This window comes from Corvus brachyrhynchos, unplaced genomic scaffold (assembly GCF_000691975.1).
Source record: "Corvus brachyrhynchos isolate BGI_N302 unplaced genomic scaffold, ASM69197v1 scaffold142, whole genome shotgun sequence".
NCBI lineage: Eukaryota > Metazoa > Chordata > Aves > Passeriformes > Corvidae > Corvus > Corvus brachyrhynchos.
Window position 1 is genome coordinate 7,886,758 of NW_008237226.1, and position 21,585 is coordinate 7,908,342.

Sequence of the window (21,585 nt, forward strand, 5' to 3'; positions counted from 1 at the left end):
CATCAGAACTCAAGTACAACAATCCAAAGTGTCAGCAGCACAAGCTGTATTTCACAGCAACTTTTCCTGTTCCAAAGAGCACTCTTTATGGCACCTTCACTAAACAGGGTGAATCCATCTGCCCCACTACTAGTCCATGGCTAAGAATGAAGCAGATAAACGCCAAATTTTAGTCTGACACTTGATCTTTAATCAGTAAACTAAGACCATCTGCTGAGTTACAATAATCTGTCAGGATGTCAGAAATCCTGATACTGAGAAACAGACAGCAAAGACCTTTCTGCAATGAAAACTACATTAAGTAATTCTGTAGCATCACTACAATGATAAAGTCATTTCCAAGAATCTACTTAGAATCACCGCAAAGTATTCAGGAATATTCTAAAACACGGAAGCATCAGATTGTGCTTGTGAAATATGTTCTTACAAGCACATAAGTAACAATAAAATAGACTAACAATATGCAAAGAAACTCTTAATTGCACTAGGCAGAGAATAAATATTACATTTCAAAACGCCTTACCCAATTTCCTGTTTGTAAATAAACTACAAAATTATCTTGTTAGCTAGTGTGAAGAGTTGGATGGCATTGAAACTGCAGGCAGTCTTAGAGCTGGAAGAATGCTTTTACATTCATTACATCCCTGAAGTAGAAAGACTGTTTACCTTCCCAAATTGTACTGAAAAGCTACATAAGGATACTAAATTGGAAAAATAAAATCATCTTAATACTTCACAAAAACAAAGGCTAACCAAAATTATCAAAAAATAATGACTTAATTACTAATTCATCAAAAGGCATTGCACAAGCATGACCTTTAAAATTAAAATGGGCGTTGGTTCTGTGCTGCTGGGATCAATTTCTGTATCTTTACCAGCAGCGCAGATTGATGCATTATTATCAAGGCAGAAAAAAGCAGAAGCTTGGAATCATACTGAACTGCCTATCTCATAAATGGCTACCATGAAGTAAATTTCAGTTTGAAAGCTTTTCCTTTACAAATGTTTTTAAGCAGTATGTTCTCATTCTGAAACTCTTCTTGATACCAGTTATTTTTAAACACACATAACATTCTCTGCTTTGAAAATGTAATAGCTATGAAAAGCTTATTTAGATACAAATCATTGCCAACAGCCAAGCCAAGGGTACTCATTTACCAGATTTCAAAATGATGGGTATTATACTTGAAAAATTTAATTCACAGGGACTTCTTATTGCAAGGAGTAAATTCTTTCTTACCCACACTGCACTGAAATTTGATTTTTTTATTATTATTATTATTTTAATTTTCCCCACAAAATAAAATAAATAATGATAAAAAAATAAAATAAATAAAAATAAATAAATAAAAACCAAAGCACCTCAGAGGGGGTAAGAATCACATGAGCAAGTAGCATTTTCCATTACTTCAACTCCGTAGAACATTTTTCTTGGTAGAAGCAAAAAGGAGACAGAAATGGGCTGTGCACATAAAATAGAAGAACTAAATAAGAACCATCAACTACAAATGTACAGTAACTATTAGAATTATCAAAAATCTACATTAAAACCTCCCCATCACCCCCAAAATTACTTCATTACAACTGAAAACTTAAATGATGCTAGAATATATTATGTTAATCTAAAACTCATATATTTGTTTTCTTACCAGGTCTGCTTGATAAAGCTACATTGGCATTATGCTCAGAATAAATTCTAACAGGCACCCATATTTCTGAAGGATAAGGGAGCAGCCTCTTCTAAAAATTCTTCCAAACCAAGAGGAAACAAAGTGTCACATAACACAATTTCATCTTCTACTTCCCACTCCTTCCGATTCAAGGATTAGGTATTATTCCTTAACTAAAGCATATAGGCTAATCTATCTAATAGCTAAGAATCTTCTGAAAATGAAATAAGATCAAAACACACCTTATAGCTTTTTTTTTTTTTTTTTAAAGTGGATTTGTACATAGTTGTTTAAACACAAGACAATTGGCACTGGGCATTTTGTTTGAATGGATATTGTGTCAGCAACAGCAACTAAGACATATTCCTTTAAATAAAATTGAAAAGAAAATGAAAGTGCATGAGCTTCTGAAAAGTTAGGTGTAATTCCAACAGGACAGAAAAAAAGAAAGTTTAAGGACGTCTCCATGATGGGGAATGCCCCATCATTGTGATCTATCTTAAAATTTAAAGGATTTAACAAAGGAAGTTTCAGTGTACCGAGCTGCACAAAGAAAGTGATACTACAAAATACATATTAAAGAAGAAAAATGAATTTTTATTAAAAAAATATAAATTAAAATGCAAAAAAAAAAATCTAGGAGCATCTCATGGAGACTATTTTCTCCTTTAGTATCCAGTAAAAAATGATGAGCACTTGCAGTGAAGTACCTTGAAGATACACTAAATTCACAGGATCTAAATGCATATAAGGTTGGATCCCAAAATTTTACCTTCCCAATGGAAAAATCAAACAGATGTACACTGTTATTGCAACAGTTAATTAGCTGAACTAAACTTCGTGCTAGAAAGATTCAAATTTACCTCTCTCTTTACCATGATGAAAAGAAGAAAAAAAAAAAAATCACAGAGTTGTTGAATGAAATGGAATTAGGTAAAAAGCAAAAATTCCTGTTAAGATATTGTATAGATATGTGTCATATTTTGTTTATTAAGCTTACACTAAAAGTTTCTCACTTTCTTAGGAAGCGAGGAAAAAGTTGTGGTCTCTCAATGTCATCTGCTGGATGATATCATGAGTATTCCATGTGACGAGGTGGCTCATAGCCTGACAAGTAGAGCACAGCAAACCACTGACAGCTTTATCAATTTCCTTATCTGGCATTCCAGGTTATCTTCGAGGCCGCAGGCTCTAAAGAACAGCAGCCTTCTGAAGCACCAAATGTCTCTACGGAGTGTAGCTGAATATTAAAATCCAGTTTTGCATTGCCATCATGATGTGCCTGATATTCAGGGCTTGTAACTTACACAGTTCTAGAATATCATTAACAAAAGCACCCAGCTGGTTCAGGCTTTGTCTTCTAACTTCAATTCATCTTTGATAAAAATTTTTAGATATTGACAGCATGAGAAAAATAAGACCATCTTCGTAGAGCATCCTTCTCTTTGGAAGTGCATTAACACAACATGACAAAAGGGATGAACCACTATTTCTTGATGGAGGTAGAGGCCAATGGCAGTAAAAATATGTTTCCTCTCCAGGATACTGAGCAGTTGTTGAACAGGCAGGTAAAACAGATCCAGGTCACAGGGACAAACATCTCATACAGCATCCAGTAGCCCACAGAAACAAAAGAGGGGTAAGATATGGAAGTGCTAATAACAAGCCATGTGAGGAACTGGGATGAAGACCTAAAAACTATCATATGTACCCAAAAAAAAGGAAAAACAGTAATTGTAGATGATCGATTTGAAAAGTCAGTAAAACCTCTGCAGCGTACAAAAACTGTGTTTAAAGAACTAGTCTATATGTTTCATTTCTCATCTATTTTTACTTCTCATAGAATTCCATATATTTAAGAAAACAATGCATATCATATCAAACTGATGACAACTCAGATATCAGAAGAAAATGTCCACAACGTGGTTTTGTGTCTTTTCTGTTTGTGTGTATTGTTTTTTTCTTCTTGGTTGTTATGTTGCTTTTTTTTAATAAATAGGTTCTTCATGAAAAAACTCCCATGTGCTTCATAACTTTATTAAATAAGTGATTAGGAGTCAACTCAGTGACTGGAAAGTGTATGTATTTGGGCAATGATCACATTTCAGAAGGAAGTAATTCTCAATCTGAGGTTAGAAGTCACATTAACCCAATTAGAGTAACCATTATGTAAATGGCAGAGCCTGTGCTGCTTGGTGCAACACTAGTCAGTGGATTTATCAGGAAAGATTAGACTTCACGAAGTACAGTTCAGCTAAGCCATAGCTGAGGGGCATGACAACTGACAAATAGTCTACTTGAGTACTCTAGCCATGAAGGTAAAAAAGATTACAAAAAAAAAAGGAAACTAGCTATAGTGTGACATACAGACAATAGTGTAGTCTTTCTATTACAGTGATAGAAACTCCACTGCTTAAAATATTTACAATAAATGTAAAGCAGAAATTGGGAAAGACATGGCAGTATGAGAGGAAAGAAGAGAGAAGGGGTTAATTATTCAGCCTCATTAAATTTTTCATCAGAAGCAGCAAACTATCTTAGCTTGAGCATTTTCTTTTTCATTAGAGTGCTTTTTAATATTGACATCCAACCAATTATGTTCAAACTAATTCCCAGAATGCTGTGAGACTGTAGCTACTTTCAGAAGTTTTTCCACATTAATGAACTGTATTACTTTTTCATTAGAAGTTCCCGTGTGCTCTGAGACATACAGTGTGGAACAGTAAACCACCCTGAACAGAACATATTCTCCAAAAAGTCTTTGCCTTTCTTAATGAATTTCTATCTTCACGGAGTCCTCTTCATCTTTACTTTAAAAATTCAAAACCAAAAGTGGACTCCTCCTTTATAACCAATTGCAGCAAAATCTGTGAACTCTGTGCCTCTTAGCTCCAGACACAGGTGAAGTGATAGAACACAAAAGATTTATATATTTTTTAATTTGACATGGTATCTTTTATGGTCTACATTTCAATTTTTATATTTGAGGTTGTTTTTTCCAGATATGTCTGACTAGATTAAACTACTGTAATAACATTCTGAAGATTTAATAAGCCTTAGCTAATGATAGCTTGTTTGTTTTTTACAACAATGAAAAAAACCAGTTAACAAAAAGGCATTGTATAACCTGATTCATTATACAGAAAGCAGGGTATCTTTTTTTATGGCTTCCTAATATATTTTGTCTTTTCTTTCCAAAAGAACTCTCTCTGGTAACATTTGCATAAAATGTGATGAATGTCCTAAAAGGAGGAGAAATTGCAACACTGAATTGCATTAGCAACTAATATAGGCATGACAAGACTGAAAACTAATTCTTTGCTCTTCCTTATAATATTTTCTCTTTAATTAAGTTGCACCTTTTCTTCATCTCAACTTCTCCTTAAACCCATGTTTTGTTAATAAACACCTCGCTCTAGTAGTGCTACTCATCACTCTCACAGGATTATATGCAGACTGTATTCCACACATAGAATAATTAATACTACTACTAATAATAATAAACAACTTTCTGGATAACAGTGTGTTACTGTCCAAGGAACAACATACTTAGAAAATTATGGGCTTATATACTGAAGAGTTCCTTTAGTTTACTAAAACAGCAAGTTCAGAAGGCACATATACAACCTCTCTAAAAGATACATAAGCTATTTTGTGAGCAAATTATCTACTGTCTTTCTTAAAATGGCTTACACCAAATAATAGCATCGATATGTGAACAGTTACAACATGTCATTTCCTCTGAGACACTTGTTCACTGGTTTGTCTCTTTGTAGTCTCATAATAACACTCTCATCAATAGGGGGAAGCCTATTTCTTAAATGAGAGTGATGAAGACATTATGTAAGCAACAGATTGTTATTTTGAGAGACTTTGTTCTGCATGCATGGCAGTAATTTTTAGTTCACTGAATTGTCACTCCATTTCTAATAATCAGTTTCCTTTTATATGTGAGGCTTTAGCAAAACACACCTATTTTAAATACCTACTTCTGCATCCAAAAAGTCAGATCTTTACTACTCAATTTTGGCTTCTGCGGACCCTGACCCTTAAAGACTCTTACTTTCCTGTTAAGAGAAAAACTAAGCAGTATACTGTTCAGAAGAAACTATGAAGCATGTAATCCACAAAATTCAGTGACTTCAAGAGAGGGCATTCGCTGTATCACATCCTCAGAGCAGTAAATGAACATCTTGCAGAGTCAAGATAAGAAAAATACAAAAGTGATACTATCTCAAAAAACAAGTTGTACTATAGTTATACAACTAAGTCACAATTTTAGAGTTACTTCCATCACATGTAATTGGCAGTATATCCGGTAGAATAGCTCAAATCTGTACTGTGACAAAAGAATCAAGATTCAGTCATAATCAGTACATATACTCATCATCTGGATTTCCTCCATAAAGCTTTTAAAATATATTTAACACAGAGGGTAAGAAAAAAAAGCGCTTATCTCTAGTGAATATATAAATCACCTATACAAATCTGTCGTGATACGCACTGTGTGGAGTTTCAGAGTTTTTACAGCACAGACCATAACATTCTCCTGCAGATCCCTACAAAGATGTGAAGTAAAGCACAGAAAATAACCTGAATTTCCTGGCTTTATGGTTCAGGTACCCAAACTACTCCCAGGGTGTTGGCATTCATATATCAAGTTGAAATATGGAGAGCCATAAGTCATTCATCCACGTCAAGTTAAGGACTACAAATCTTCCTTGCATGTTCTGTCACTTTATCACTCTTCATCCACTTCCTTTCATTATCTCCTGCATGGCACCAAGCACATCTTACAGGAACAAGTCAGTCTTTCCAATGCTACCATCTAAAAAGCAATGCTGACTGAACTTCATTTAGGATTATGAAAACAAACAAACAAACAGGCAAAAAAAAAAAAGTCGTTTCAATGACAACCTTCAAAGTATGCCTCTTAAAAATAGCAAGCTCAGCAGCCATGAAGGTGGAATTTCTAAAAAGGAGTTAGTGGTATAGAAAAAAAACTCCCAACATTTCATTAGATATGACCACAAATTCAAGCTGTGGCACTGTTCTAGTCAGGAAGAAGAAGACAACTTAGATAACGTATTATTTTATTTATTTTAAAGTAGTTCCATTGGAACCATACAGCAGTGTTCGACAGTATGCTGTACACATCACACATGCAAACATGCACACAGAGTTAAGCGTATTGTTGGAAACATTGCATGAAAATAGCTTCCAGACTGATTCATTAGAAAATTCGTGTTAGTTTGAAAATTTCCATATCTGTTCATACAGGAATTTTCCCCTTCCCTCAGCCCCGAGTTTTTTCTACCTCACAATCTATTTTAAATATTTGATTTCAACAGAAAAAAACCCCTGCTGGTTTCTTGCCCCATGCTCTTCATGTTTGTATTCTCCACTCATGTCAACTTCTTTCTTCCTTTCTCTCAAGTGTCCTGGTCTTCTCCACTATATCCATTTTTGCTTGTATATGCCAAGTACTACAACTGTGCTAAAGCATTGGTTCCTTGAGTACTGTCTAATAACTATACCAAAAATCCTAAGACTCAAAGTTTCTTCTGTTTTGTCTTTGCACAGACCTACAGAAAACTGTATTCAGGTAAATGGCACTTCATAGATGAGCAGATTCCCAGTGCCACCACTGCAAACCATGTGCAGAGCTGAGACTGTATTCAAGATCCAGCAAATAAGGTTTATGTTCCCTGTTGCAAGTTGTAGCAGTCTTATGACTACCTTAACAGCTTTTCCCCTTCTTTCTCCACCCTATTCCTCTAATCCAGGAATTATTTTGACCGAAAACCACAAGAAAATTAAGTCAAGCAGAATAAAATGGAACAAAATTCCTCACAATGTATACTTGATTAAACCACCAGCAGAACACTGCAAAACAAGCAAAATTTTACTTAACACAAGTGTTCTTTTAGGATAATGAAACACATCTACATAAAATTCAAAACAAGAGTTTTGCTACTTGCAAATGCATTTTGGAACTATCACACAGAGAATTTACTTTCCAAGGTTTTTTACAACACTCTTTTCCTATGAAAATAATTCCCTCCTCCAGTATCCTCTAGTATGGCATCTTGAGATCAGCTATTTGAACTACTTTTGGCACTTGATGTTATTTGGATGCTCCTTTAGAAAGTTAATAATTTATCTTTGTATCTTTGTAAACAGCATCTTTAACAAGTCTTAATTATGTTGTTTTGTATAAAGCTGTGGTACATAGGAGCACCAGCAAATGAAGATAATTCAACTGTTCTGGGCACTGTACAAACACAAGTCATTATAAAACAATCTCTCTCTGTTCTATTCTTTATTTCTCTAATGGCTCAGCGGTAAAATAGCTATTCCCCAGAACACATAAGGAGAGTTATACTATTGTTCATGAATAAAAACATTTCATTTTGCATAATACAGGAGGTAGAAAGTAATAATGTCTCTCATTAAGAAATTTCTCATTGGATTAGCAGATGGCATCAACCTTAAAAATGTTTGTCTCATCACATCAGAAACACTTTCCAATACCCTCAAACTCACTTTATATAATACAAAGAGACTGCGAGGAAAAGTCACATAATCTCTTTCCCCCTCAAAATATCTATGGAAAACTCTTACTGGTATTTGGACATTTGAAAGCTTGCTTTCCAGCAACATCATTCACAAGGGATCACACAAGAAAACCTCAGTTTGAGAGTCAATAAAGGCTGCATCTAATGGCACTTCTCCCCTCAATCCATGCAAACACACCAGATTTTCCTTCTCTATTCCACAGACATAAAATCACCAAAACAATCTTGGCAATGGTCACAAAGTACAGAAGCAATTTAAAAAAACCTCCAGCTATTGTGGTCTACTGATGACTTTGAGCAATATCAGCAGCACAAAAAAAAAAAATCACAGTCCTACTTAATGCTGGGAACATGCTGATTGCTCCAATAAATGGCTCCTGGATTTTGTGTGAAATCCCAGACACTGATAAGTTTAACACTGTACAGCATTCATATGAAAATGGAAAGCAATGGGATTTCCTAGGGGACAATAATTTGTGCTGGTGGTAACAAAACTGCTTACATTAACTTTCATTTGACTAAGTTTTGATAGCCACATAATACAGTTATTTTAATTGTGATTATTTAGGAAAACTTTTACCCAATAATATGAATTTTTAGGATTTCTGTATATGGTTCTCTCTTCTAATTCTTCCATTACTTTAGTAACTCCACGTATTTTTTTCTGCCTTACTAGACAGAAATAGACATAAAAAGAAAGAAGAATCCATAAATAGAACCCAAGTCAATGCTACTGCTGCCTCCCATTGTAGGCTCTGTCAGCCCATTGCTTTTTCTGACGCGCTATGCAAACCCACCAGATCTTAAACTTCTGTTACCGAGAATTTTAACATATCTTACCTAAGGAACCCACCACTTTTTTCACTTTCACTAGGCTAAGAAAGCGAAACAGATTTTGACTGGTCATGCATCTAGAAAAAGGGTCTCTCCACCCTGTTACAAAGAGAGGACTTGCTTGTGAACAGACCACAGAAGAAGAAAAAGAAAAAAAGACATGTGAATCCAGGATGCAAACTTCAATAAACAGGATAAATGTATGCATTGTCCTTCACCCCAGAAATTACTTTCTCACTATACAAAGTTTAATTTATACTATAGCAAGTTTTAACTCAAAATATTGATTCCTACTTGTCTTTGATAATACTGTGCTTTATATTATGGGAATTGGGCTTTCTGCTAAATCTGGAGTTATTGTGTTAAAAGATATTCTGTTATCTGAATAACAGAGTGGGAAAGCAGGATAAAAAAATTACAGCAACATAAAGCGAAATAGGGAACTGTAAAGTTAAACCCTGGTCTATAAGGTCTTAAAAAACCTGAATTAATTCAAGACTGGTTACCAGCCTGCAGAATAAAACAACCCATAGCTTTTGAGGCATTCTCCTATCCCAGCATCCCCAATGAGCTGAGGGATTCAGCTGATCCAGTTAGCAAAAGCACTTCAGGGCACTTGCTAAAAACAATCGAGACATCCTCTGCTACCAGTACAACGTTACCAACTACCATTTTCCACTTTTCTGACAGCTTCAAAATGCCATCCTACAAGTGAAATCAACCATTACCCTAGCATATAGTACTTGTTTATCTTAACTAGAGGTTTATAACTACAAGTCACAATTTTTCTGTTTTCCTACTTCAAATATGGCAAAATAACTGCATAAGAAAAAGAATTTCACAGCACAACATTTTTATCCAAACATTTAAATATTTACTTTGATTTTGTTAACTAAGGACAGAATACTAAACAACATTTATAAATAATTTCCTTAAAGCAACCATTTTCTGCAACTCTGCCAAATATTTTGTTGCCAGGCTGAACTACAAGTCTTTTGCATTAGTCAAAGACTTAATACATGTTTTGCAAAATTTCTTTTGAATAAAAAATCTGAAAGGATATTTTATAAATGAGGGCAAAGAGCAACAGTGATGAACATGCTTAATGAAAATGAATATTTCCTTATTCAAGACCCAGATAAACAAGCCCCATTTGACTACATAAAAGTCAGATTTAACTGGGAGACAACAGCAAAGAGTGAGATTGCTTAGATGCACATAACAGAATGTAATAAAAGTGATAAATCCTAATTAATATGAATATATGCAGTGTATGTGTAACCAACACAATCACATTCTATCCTAGAGGATCATTTATATTTAACAGTAATGTTTCTTTAGCACATTTTGCTTGAATAATTTTTATTCTTTGAAAAGGTGATGAAATACAATTTTTATTAATATTCCTTTTATCTTATTCTGTAACTGAAGACCAGAGAATCAAAAAGATGAATCCCCAAAACCACCTTTTACAATCAATGACAGTTTAAAAATCTTGAAAGACCTCTCTCCTCAAGGATGTGCAGGCACCAGCTGAAGTTCACCATGCCATAACTAGGGCTTTATTTTCCCTTGAAGAGGTCCTCATTGCCCTCTTTCATCATCATATGTGAATTCTCTTCATGACAGTTAGGCCTCAAGATAAAACATCTTTTTCTCATTTAGGATTTTCCCTAGCATCTAATCCTCCTCTTCAGATCATTTCTTCATAATCTCTTTAAAATCAGGAGTTTCCTAGTTACTGACACAGGCTTATCTGTCTCCAGTCTCAAGGTGCAATTACTGCAAAAAGTCTTTACTCCCATTTGGAGAGAGAAAAAAAAAAAAAAAAGAAAGGAAAAAAAATACTAAACCAAATGGGTAAATTTTGCCAATGTAATGGAACAGCTCCAACAAACAAGATGACACAGCTCTTGAAAATGTAAGGGCTTTAATCAGAGGTCTGGTTAGGTAATTCTTCTCTCTCCCTTTTTCCCTTCTGATAATTCCTGTCAGTGTGTATTTAGGTACATTTTGAAATGCCTGCTGGACTGCCAGTCCTAGGAAGGACTTCTGTTCTCCTCAGGCATTAATATCAGATGGGAACACTCAGTGCACTGAAAATAGGACAGTCCTAGGGTCATACATAGGGAAAATAATTTAAAGACTTTTTATTCAGTGATTTTATGGGTTTTAGGCAACAAAGATGTTAGAAGAGGAATTTCATAACTGTTGAAAATTCCATTTGTGGATCTAAACTATTTTCAAAATAGATTTGGCCCTTAGAATGTAAAACCTGACAAGGATGCAATGGTACTGATGTTGTGTTTGTTCCTCTCTCTGCATAAGGAGGAAACCAAGAGGCTGAAAATCAGAGAAACGTTGAGACCCAATTTCATATCAAGTAGTGAAGTGTGATTTGGTTACAAAATCCTAGAGTAACACCTTGAAACAGAAAACATTTGTTTATAGGCTTTGGAAGCAGGAGGCCCTTGTGTAGCCCTCTTCCCAAGGCCATGGAACAAGGATAAATCACATACAGATGGTGTTGCCTGAAAAAGATCAGAAAGTGATTACAGAGAGCTCTTGGACTGCAGAATTTGCAACACTCTCTGGCTCCAGTGGAAAACACCTGGCCTGCTGGTTTCACTCCAGGCCTCCACTACCCCAAAAGTGCCTATGATCTTCTGTATGTTGCCTACACAGATATTATTGCCTTTCCTCTGATTCTTGACTGCATCAAAGGTTGAACAAGTTATCGTCTAAGGCCCAATTCTCATCTTGGAGACACAACATAAGCAGGAAAATATAGATACTTAATCATTCTCTTCAGGAAACAATGACTTTTTTCTCTTTCCATTTTAATGTTAAAACAGCACTGTTACCCACAGAAATCCTATTTCAAGTTCTACCCATGTTAAAAGGAAGGGAAAATGTCCAGCTGCAATTGTTATAACAAAGACGAAGTCTTGGTACCAACATTTGCAGATATCTCAAATAATTCTGTACAGCTATATCTATCTCTACTATCTGAGATCTGATCAACAGTCTTTAAAACAGATAATGATAGAAAAGGCACTGCAATCTGGATTTTTTTCTTAGGACTTTTTTTATTCCAGAGACATTAATCCAACCCTACCTCTACCACTTCAAAGGTGTAATGTGCACTACTTCAAGCTGTTGGAAGATCCAACTTTAATGTGCTAGAATCTTGTTGATTTTGTGCATTCTTCAGTGATTAACCAGCATATTATACATATATATAATCTCTATATATATCTTAGTAACTGTAGGCAGGCATTACATCCAACACTGGCAGCACATCACAAATCAGCATGTCAGTTCATTTAACAAAAAAAAAAAAAGGAGAGGGTCGAATGCAGTAAAAGAGACTTCTTATGGGGCAAGAAACACCTATGCTTAGTCAGTTGCATAAAGAAATGGTAAATATATGTCCTGCATGATGAAATGACAGATGAAGAAAAACATGCATCTTCATGTAAAGTGAAAAAAAATGAAAACTTTATGGGTGTCTTCATTTAGGAATCAGCAGTCATCACATTGTTCTCTGCAAAACTTACAGAGACATCAATATCTTAGCCCGTGGGGGGCAATATCACACGGTTATAAGGTGTCTTTGAACATGAAAATCACAGAACGGGTCAGGTTGGACAGGACCTCACTGGGTCATCTGGTCCAACCTCCCTGCCCAAACAGGGTATTCCCAGAGCACTTGGTACATGATTGCATCTCAACAGTCCTGGAATATCTCCAGTGAGAGGGACTCCACAACCTCTCTGGACAATCAGTTCCAGTGATTGGTCACCTGCACGGTAAAGAAATTCTTCCTCGTATTCAGGTGGAACTTCCTGTGCATCGGTTTCTGCCCATTGCCTCTTGTTTTATTTCTTGGCAACACTGAGAAGAGCCTGGCTCCATTCTTGACAAATTCCCCTCAGATACAATTCAATAATATCCAGTAAAATTCTAAAGCTAATCATAAAAGTTCAGGTAGAATAAAAATAGCATTTAAGGAACTCAAAGAAGTTCAATGTAGCAGTGTAGAACCTGAAGAAAACAACTGCTCATTGCAAAGGAAATTACTCATGAACAAAACATGTCATTAAAAATTCTTTTCAACATAAAAAGTTCAACACTTCACAGTGTGTGTCAACCTCACATCGATATAATCACCAATCCTCAGTACCACAACTTCTCTTCCATGAGTTGCTAAAAGCTGTTGTTTTCTAGCTCAGATCATCAAGCAGATACACAGCATGACTCAACTCTGGGAATCTTGCTGTTTCATCACTTTGCTTTATTTTATGTTAAAAAACCAAAATGGCTTTCCCAGTGACCACACAAAATGAACCAGCTGTGTTCTGCCTGAATAAAATGCATACACCAGGTCTGCACAGGATGGAATGAGAAGTTTTGGTCAGAAACCCAGTTTAATCACTTGCAACTATAATCAACTCTGTTCGTTTAAATGCCATTCAAAACTCTGAAGGTCCATTAAGCACAGCAGAACACCAAATACCCATTCTCTCAAGAGATCAAAAAAAGTAGCGAAAGCCAAACTTCAAAGCAGTTTCAGTTGGAGAAGTAAAAATTACTTGCTGATGGCACCCATATCACAGGATGAGTGAAGATTAGAAGGGACCTCTGGAGATAACTTTTAGCTCAACCTCCCTGCTCAAAGCAGATTATTCACAACATTGCCCATGCTGAATCAAAGATAATTAAACCCCCAAATGGTTAAACTGAGTATTGCAATAACCTCAGATTTTTATGGTAGTAGATGGAGGATGGTAGTAAACAGGAAATCATGTCCCCTGAGAGCTTTTCATGTACTGGAAGCAAACACTTGAAATTTGAATTAGAACACTCCTCTCTTTCCAATGAAACATAACAAAAAAACCCTTCAAACCTCATTAAAAAAAAACCAACCTATTATTCTATAGAAGAAAGCATGCCTCAACTCAACCCTCATAACCATTTTAGATTATTGTCAAGGGCATCCTTAAGAAAACATAATGCAGTAAACCAGTATAGAAGACACAGAGTAGCATACACCAAGACATTATTTCAAAAACCTTTAGAAATAAAAACAAGACAGATGCAAGTCATGAACAGCACTTACAAAAGCTGATGAGAGACTAAATTCAATACAAAAATAGCATGGTTCTTAAAAACTGGACATAAGAAGTCCCAAAAGGCATATAATCAAGCTGATTGCCTAGACAAAGTCTCAGACACACATTCCCCTGACCTCTCTCCTTCACAGAAGAAGAAAAATGTCATCTGAATTGCATGATCTCACTACTGTTCAGTTTTGTTTTTCCATATGACGCTTTTGCTGGACACTATACATCTTCAGACCACTGACCAGCAATTTTCCCAGTTCACTTTCTAGATCATCCCACAAGTGGAAGGGGGACAATAAAATAATTCAATACATAGCTAAGAAAGAGATTGCAAAAAATTTAATTTGGAGCCAAACACAGATGCAGCGTCTTATTCACTGCATCTTGTCACTCATCATTTGAAAAGAGCCACTCTTGTTTTTCATTACTTGTATTTCATCATGTTTTCATCTAATCACTGATGTTATGGCTGCAATATTTCTTACTGTAGGCAAAGCAGACAAGAGTGGTCACAGAAGGAAAGCTGAAGAGAAGAATTAGCTCTTCATTGGGCAATGTAATTGGATCATACCTGTTCTACACAAAAGTTCCTTAAGAGCAGTCTTTGCCAGGAAGGGAGAAAAGGGGGAGAAGACAAAAGCTAACACAGTTTCCTTCTTGCTGGATTAACTGACATGACTTCAGAGCACGTGTACTATGTGCAAAGTAAGTGGAGTTAAGTCCATAGCAAACTGACTGCACGTGTTCTTAAGTAGTAGCTCACTAGAATTATTATTATCATCCTCAAATTATGTTACTATTTTAACATTTTTAAATACAATCTATTACACTGTTAAATGGAGACATAATAAGATGCTGGAGGGTTTATATTGCTGATGCCTAGCAACTTAAGAGTAAATGTGAAATGCTTTATGAAAATGTGATATTATTACTGTGCCTTTGTATAAACCTGTGCACATATATTATCTCTTTTTAAGCGTGTGTTGAACATTTATAAATCTGTAATGGAACTGGAAACTGTTTTTAGTTTGTCAATGGTTTAAAAGGAAAAAAAGGGTCACTGTCATTGTGTAACTCATCTTTCAGTCAGAAGTGAAAGTTGCAAAGGATTTTCCGTTCTTCAGATTTCTCTTTCTAGTGTTATTGGAAAGCTTGTCTTCTTGTTTAAATGAATTTCCTTTTAATCTCCTCTCTGAGCTGCTGGATAGATGAAGCCTCTTAAAAAATTCAGGATATCACTGTAATTGTAAATTGATCTGCTTCTGTGGCAGAAGGCTGGGTCCCTCCATCCAGGAAAGAGACTGTCTTCTCAAAGTTGTTTTTCAGACAAATGATTTATCTCTCTTATTATTGTATTATTCTTTAATGGAAAATCAGTTTTTAAACAAAACTACTACTTTTTGGACTGTTTTATTCCTGGCAACATACAGGAAACGAAGCTAACTGCCAAAGCTAATGTGAAATATTTCCCAGTCTGAAATTTTTAAGTTTCCTAAATGAGAGTTTGACTCTACTTACATAGGAACTAAAACTGTATCAAGACAACTAAAATGCACATATTCATCACTGCTTAAATCCTGAATTAATGCAATATATTAATAGACACAGGAAAATTCCCCGCTGATTTTTGATGCAGAGTTAAGGTTGAAGCACTGTTATGACTATGCAATCTTTAAAACAGACACGTAACTCATTAGGATCAAAGTAGGGGAAATTATCCATCTACTTTAGTGCTGAATCCACATACCCTATTTGCCTTTAGCTCTTTGGTTATGAGATCTGGCATCACTTAGATAATTTTACCTAATCCATCATTAGCTTTCATGTGTCCTATATTCTGTGGAACAAACCTAAATTTAACAAACCCAACTTCCCATCAATTACCACACTGAATATATTACACGTCAGCACAGGACACAAAGATTAAACATGCTGAACCACATCTTTCTTTGTGAAAATTCAATATGTTTAGAGGACTTTTAATGATACTGACTCCAATTGTAATCATTGCTCCTTCTCATTGTGGACAGGCACTAATACTCTGATCTTTATGTACAGCACAGAGCTGCTGAACAAAATGAAAAACCTCAGAAGACACAGAAAATATATAAGAGATCCCAGTAACAGTGGCACAGAGTCACAAATGTGGAGTTTTTTAATTACAATATTTGCTTGGATGGTAGAATCCTGTAAGATGACCTATTTTCCCCCTGCAATCCTGCCAGCAAACATTAGTTATTTAGATTAACTTTCTCCCTCCACATACACAAAGCACACAAAAAGGTTATTACTTACAACAAAAACTCAACACGCTGCTGTTGTGTTATCACAGCATCCTTACTTACCGGTCTTCCACAAATACACTGATGAAGTTTGAAATTCACTTTGTGCATGAGCATCCCAGGTTCCCAGCAGCAGAAGCACGAGAACTCCCACGCACCGAGCAGGCACCCCTGGACCACGGCAGAGAGAAGCGCTCCCCTCGCTCAACCCCATGCCTCCAGCAGCCTGCTGCTGCGTCCAAAACCCGCAGCACCTCCACGAAACCTTCTTCAAACGATCCTCCCCTCTTCAGAATTTCCTCACGGGGAGAAAGGGACTGGAAACCTCTCTCCCGCTGCTGTGCATGGCAGTTGAAAAGAAAAAACTGTTTAACACCAGGGAACAATAGAGTCCTCGCTCGCTCTTGCTGCTGCTACTGCAGCAGCTCCTCGTGCTGGTATGGTCGGTGCTCCCCAAAGCGAGACAGCTGTCCGCAGGGGGCTCCAGCTGACTGAGCAGGTTATCTTGCTCTGGGAGGCAGCAGCAGTCATTTACACCAGCTGGAGAGAGTGAGAGACAGAGAGAAACAGGGATGAGGAGAAACACAAATAGCCCAGTGCTGTAATCTCAGTGCAGAGAGTGACTGCAAAAGGCTGGCTTCCCAGACACATCTCTCCCTGGAATATCCCAAATGATACATACTAATAAGAAAAGAAGAAATCATCATCAGACATGCTTCAGAAACACAAGTCATTCAACCAGAACAGATATAAACAGAACAATATATAACAATTAAGAGAGCATCAGACATTTGTCCTGATAATCCTATGTATGCTGCATTAACCATTTTGTAAACAACAAAAAAATAAGTGATTACACATGCTTTAAACAGACAATTAAGACCTTATGAAGGGAAATAGAAGAAAATGTAGAAAAAATTAAAAAAAAAAAAAACCACTACCTTGTCTTGCATATATTTATCAAATGTGCTTCAGGTAATGGCATATAGCTATCTGCTATGACGACAGATGAATATGTGTGTATGATAATGTGTATGTATGTGTAAGCACACCACTTCTGTGGTAGATAAAGTGTGCACGTAATATATAACACAAGATAACATCCTTTCTTATCCAGAAAGTATGTACACATATATACATGCATAAATGTCAACTGTGTAATTTGAAATAATTTGAAGATCAAGTTATCAATCATTTTACATATGAAAGTATGCAGGATACATTAGGCTGTCAAGATGCTACAAAAATGTGGAGAGAGACAAAGCCTTTCAAATAGGGATCTTTATCTCTCCCACCCACTACGCAGTGAACAGACAGTATAACAAGCCTAAAGATTGGATTTCTGACACCCATAAACTGGGAAGCAAATGAGGAATTTTCAAGGAAACCAATATCATATTCAGAAAGTTACATTAAAAATAAAAAAAACAAAAAACAAAAAAAAAAAAAACCAAAAAAAACCCCCACAGTAAGAGCACAGGACCCAGAGTTGAAAAATGATGGAGCTATTGTTGTTTAAAGAAGAAACCTTCAGTCAACCTCTCTTGGGACGCCTGTCATTTTGCACAACCTTCCCAGACTCAGCCTTTTCACATGCATTAGATTAAAATCAGTTGTGATCAAATAATTCCCAAGTCCTTGCCTGTTTAAATATTCTGACATCAGAGCAAATTAGCAATGTTGAAGGTTGCAAATTCGTCTTTGTTTACTTTCCACTCTGTTACGCCTCTAAGAGGGAATTAAAGGCTCAGGGAGCTATAGCACCATGAGGCTGTGATTAAGAGAGATAAGCAAGTGTGGATTACTGTTCCTCAGCTGTTGAAAAACAGGCAACAATCAGGAGATTATAGGTTGATAAGGGATACATAGAAAGCCATGATCTTAACAAATTTATAGCATCCTGATCCAGAACTTGTACCCTCAGCTAAAAGCACTTCAGGAGGTACATTTTATTCACTTCTGCTACATCATACTGTATTCACTTTAGAAAGCATAGTTTCCCCTTCAGCCTTTGCTTTGAACTAGAGAGAACACTTTTAAAACAAAATTTTTTCTGAGTTCATTGATTTACATCAATTTTACAGCTACATTTGCAGTTAAGTTAATCACACACATAGTATTTAACAGGCTGAGTTAAGAATATTCAACATAATAAAAATAATGCCAGCTTCATAATTTATGAAAAACAGGATTAAGAATCTGAGGGCTTAAAGATGTTTTAAGAACCTCAGGAAATGTATGACAATAGCTGAATTGACTTGCATACTTAAAACATATGTAGCTTATATATTCCTTTGAAAAATTAAGAGTAAAAATGTTGACTTTTTAGCCAGAGCTATGCACCAGAGGAAGAGTCAAGTCTATAGAGAGACTAGGGGAAAAGGCACCCTTTTCAGAGTTATTAAATACAATGGATTCTACCTAGAATTTTTTATGAATGTATAAAGAAAGCCTCTGAGAATATTTTGTACGTGACTCAGATCATCTGGAAACATCATCAGGGAACAGATCATCCATGTAGTTGGCACAATGAATCAAAGTGGGTTTTGACAGCAGAACAAAGCAGCATCATGACAGAGGGTAAGCACACGTACACAAACACTCAAATATTTTCTTATATTTATGCAGCTATAGGAACACATACTTCAAAACCAGTAAAATATAGATTATTAAAGTAAAATATCTTCACACTACTTTTCATGGTTTTACCATTTTTTCAGTCACAAAATCAATGAACTACAAAAGAATAATTCCACCATTTTTTTTTTGTCAGAAGATATAATGAAATAAAACTGTTCAGAAATAGGTCACAGAGACAAAATGGAAGAAATATTTATTATGCAAAAGTATTTTTGTGTCTGGGGAAAAAAAAAAAAGGATCTCTGAAGAGCTGGTTTTGGGACACACTAAGTCACTTATGCAGTACATGCACTCATCTTTTACTCAAGACAGGGAAAGGACAGTGATACCCCAGGCCAAAAAGTAGGCTGGTGCCTGAAGACACAGATACCAACACCAACCTCATCAACCTAACTGCAGGAATTAGACCTCTGTAACAAAAGAGGGAATATATCCTGATTGGAAGTTTCAGTTGCCATCAGCATGCCTTTCTGGGAAAGCTGTTGTTAGCCATTTCCACTGTGGTGTGTCTGAAGCCCTATTACCCTCTCCTATTTGCCGCGGTGAACACGGGACTTCCCTCCAGTTAACAATGCAACCACTATTTCCAGCCCAACTTTTAATGTATACTTAACAATCGTAATTTATCAGTTGTTCATGGCTTAGACATTCCCAAAGAAATGGTTAAGTATTTCTGAGAAGAAGCCTCTATACAAAGCATAGAAATAAACTATGATTGACATTAGTATCCATATCACAAACTTAATATGTCATCGTTGTCCCTTAGAGCACCAACATGGGAGCCTCAGCAGACACAGTTATTTATTTAGATGTAGAGTTGGCACTTGGGGATATGATTTAGTGGTGGACTTGGAAGAGTCAGGTTAGTGGCTGAATTCCATGATCCTAAAGATCTTTTCCAAACTAAATAATCATAATTATTTTATTTGAGGCACAACAGCTACAAGAAGTCTGTAAACTACTCACACAAAACACTGACAACTTAGCACCTTTTCATTTTTCTGCAAAAAGTATAACTAACCTCAAAGACCTTTATGAAATGACATAGAGTTAGCCATGAAATATTGTAATAACTTTGCTCACATTTCCTAGCATTAAAAAGTTAGAGGATGACAAAATAAGCATGAAATACCTTTTATTTTACGGAAAGAGAAATAATAAGATATATACACAATCAACCTGGCGGTATTCCTCTGCTACCAGGCAGTCCCATGCTAGCACCCTTCTCTTTATGAAATGCCATGAATAAAAGGTTCAGGATCATATTATCTTATACCCTGATGATGTTGTATTTCTACATATAGTAAGAGCTAAGAGCATGCAGAGGCTACTATATATATATGGCACATTTGTTGCTAGAGTAAGCAATACACGACAAAGAACTGTGTTCAGAATCACTTTCATCTGCCTTCAATTCACACTGGTTATGCCAAACCTTTAGGGAAGTTTCAGTCCATTTTTGTAGATCTATAGAAGATGTTTTACAAACTCTATAACTGTACCCCACTAAACCATCTGTGCTGCATGAGTACTAGACTAGCATAAAAAATACAGAATGAGTAGTAGAATAGCCCAAATTCTAAAGAGTGAAAAATGTTTTATTTATTGTGTAGAAAAGTCAAAGTCTTCTTCATCTAAACCGTGCTAGTTTTGATTGCTCTCCAAGACTTTTCCCCTTCTCTTAGGTATGAAAATGACAAATATTGCCAAGACAAATAAATCACCTATCTCCTATTCATTTAGCTCTACGGTTACAATGAGTTTATTATAGCCAATGCCCACTGGATAATAGAGTACCAAATATTTCTGAGAAGCTTTGTAAATTTATAACATGCTGATCTTGTTCTGTTGCCATATGAGGTAGGATGCCCTTGGAAATATCCATTTCATGGGATGTAGTGATGCGGTTGCACCCCCAACTTTTAGAGAATTTAGAAAGGTGAAATATATTCCCTTACATGTCTGTTTCCTTGTAAGATCCACGACCTAAATAATTCTCATAACAGTTAAAAGAAACTTTTGTTCTCTTCATTCCCTTACAAACTCACGGGCCAAAAATTCTAGTTCTGCATTTTGTGAGAGCCTGACTTTCATGAGGATATTTTATTACAGTCACAAGTATATTGTAATAATTCTCTTCATATGGGACCTGCAAGAACTTTACTAGATATTGAGTACTTCAGGATGGAATAAGCTGCACGGGGCTCTCTTAATCTTAAGAATTCTTTACCAGACTCAGAAACAATCTCTTCTTTTTCTTCATATCTATGCTAAGGACCCCAGTCAGGGAAGCCACAAAAATATGCTAAACATGAAAAATCTGAAAAAAAAAAAAAAGTTAGTTTTTCAAAATATGACAGCTCCAGTCTTTAAGTCCAAAATTACACGTGCTGTGCAAAACTTGCAGCTGAAGTTATTATTTAGGGATCCTAAATACATGGCCTCTAGGTGTCAC

The 21,585-nt window shown here is 35.9% G+C and overlaps 1 protein-coding gene and 1 long non-coding RNA gene across 8 annotated transcripts in view; both read right to left on the reverse strand.

Annotated features, from left to right (window-relative positions):
- THSD7A (thrombospondin type 1 domain containing 7A) overlaps positions 1-16,939 on the reverse strand; it is a 202,261-nt gene extending 185,322 nt beyond the window's left edge. For all 6 annotated transcript variants that reach the window (XM_017729336.1, XM_017729338.1, XM_017729337.1 and 3 more), the window contains exon 1: positions 16,554-16,939. In XM_017729336.1, the coding sequence (XP_017584825.1) occupies positions 16,554-16,704 (151 nt within the window). In that variant the 5' untranslated portion in view covers positions 16,705-16,939. The remainder of the gene's footprint in view (positions 1-16,553) is intronic.
- Positions 16,940-16,951: 12 nt separating this feature from the next.
- The window catches only part of LOC108445451, an 83,276-nt gene continuing 78,642 nt past the window's right edge, over positions 16,952-21,585 (reverse strand). For both annotated transcript variants that reach the window (XR_001860306.1, XR_001860305.1), the window contains one exon: positions 16,952-17,030. This is a non-coding gene — a long non-coding RNA (uncharacterized LOC108445451). The remainder of the gene's footprint in view (positions 17,031-21,585) is intronic.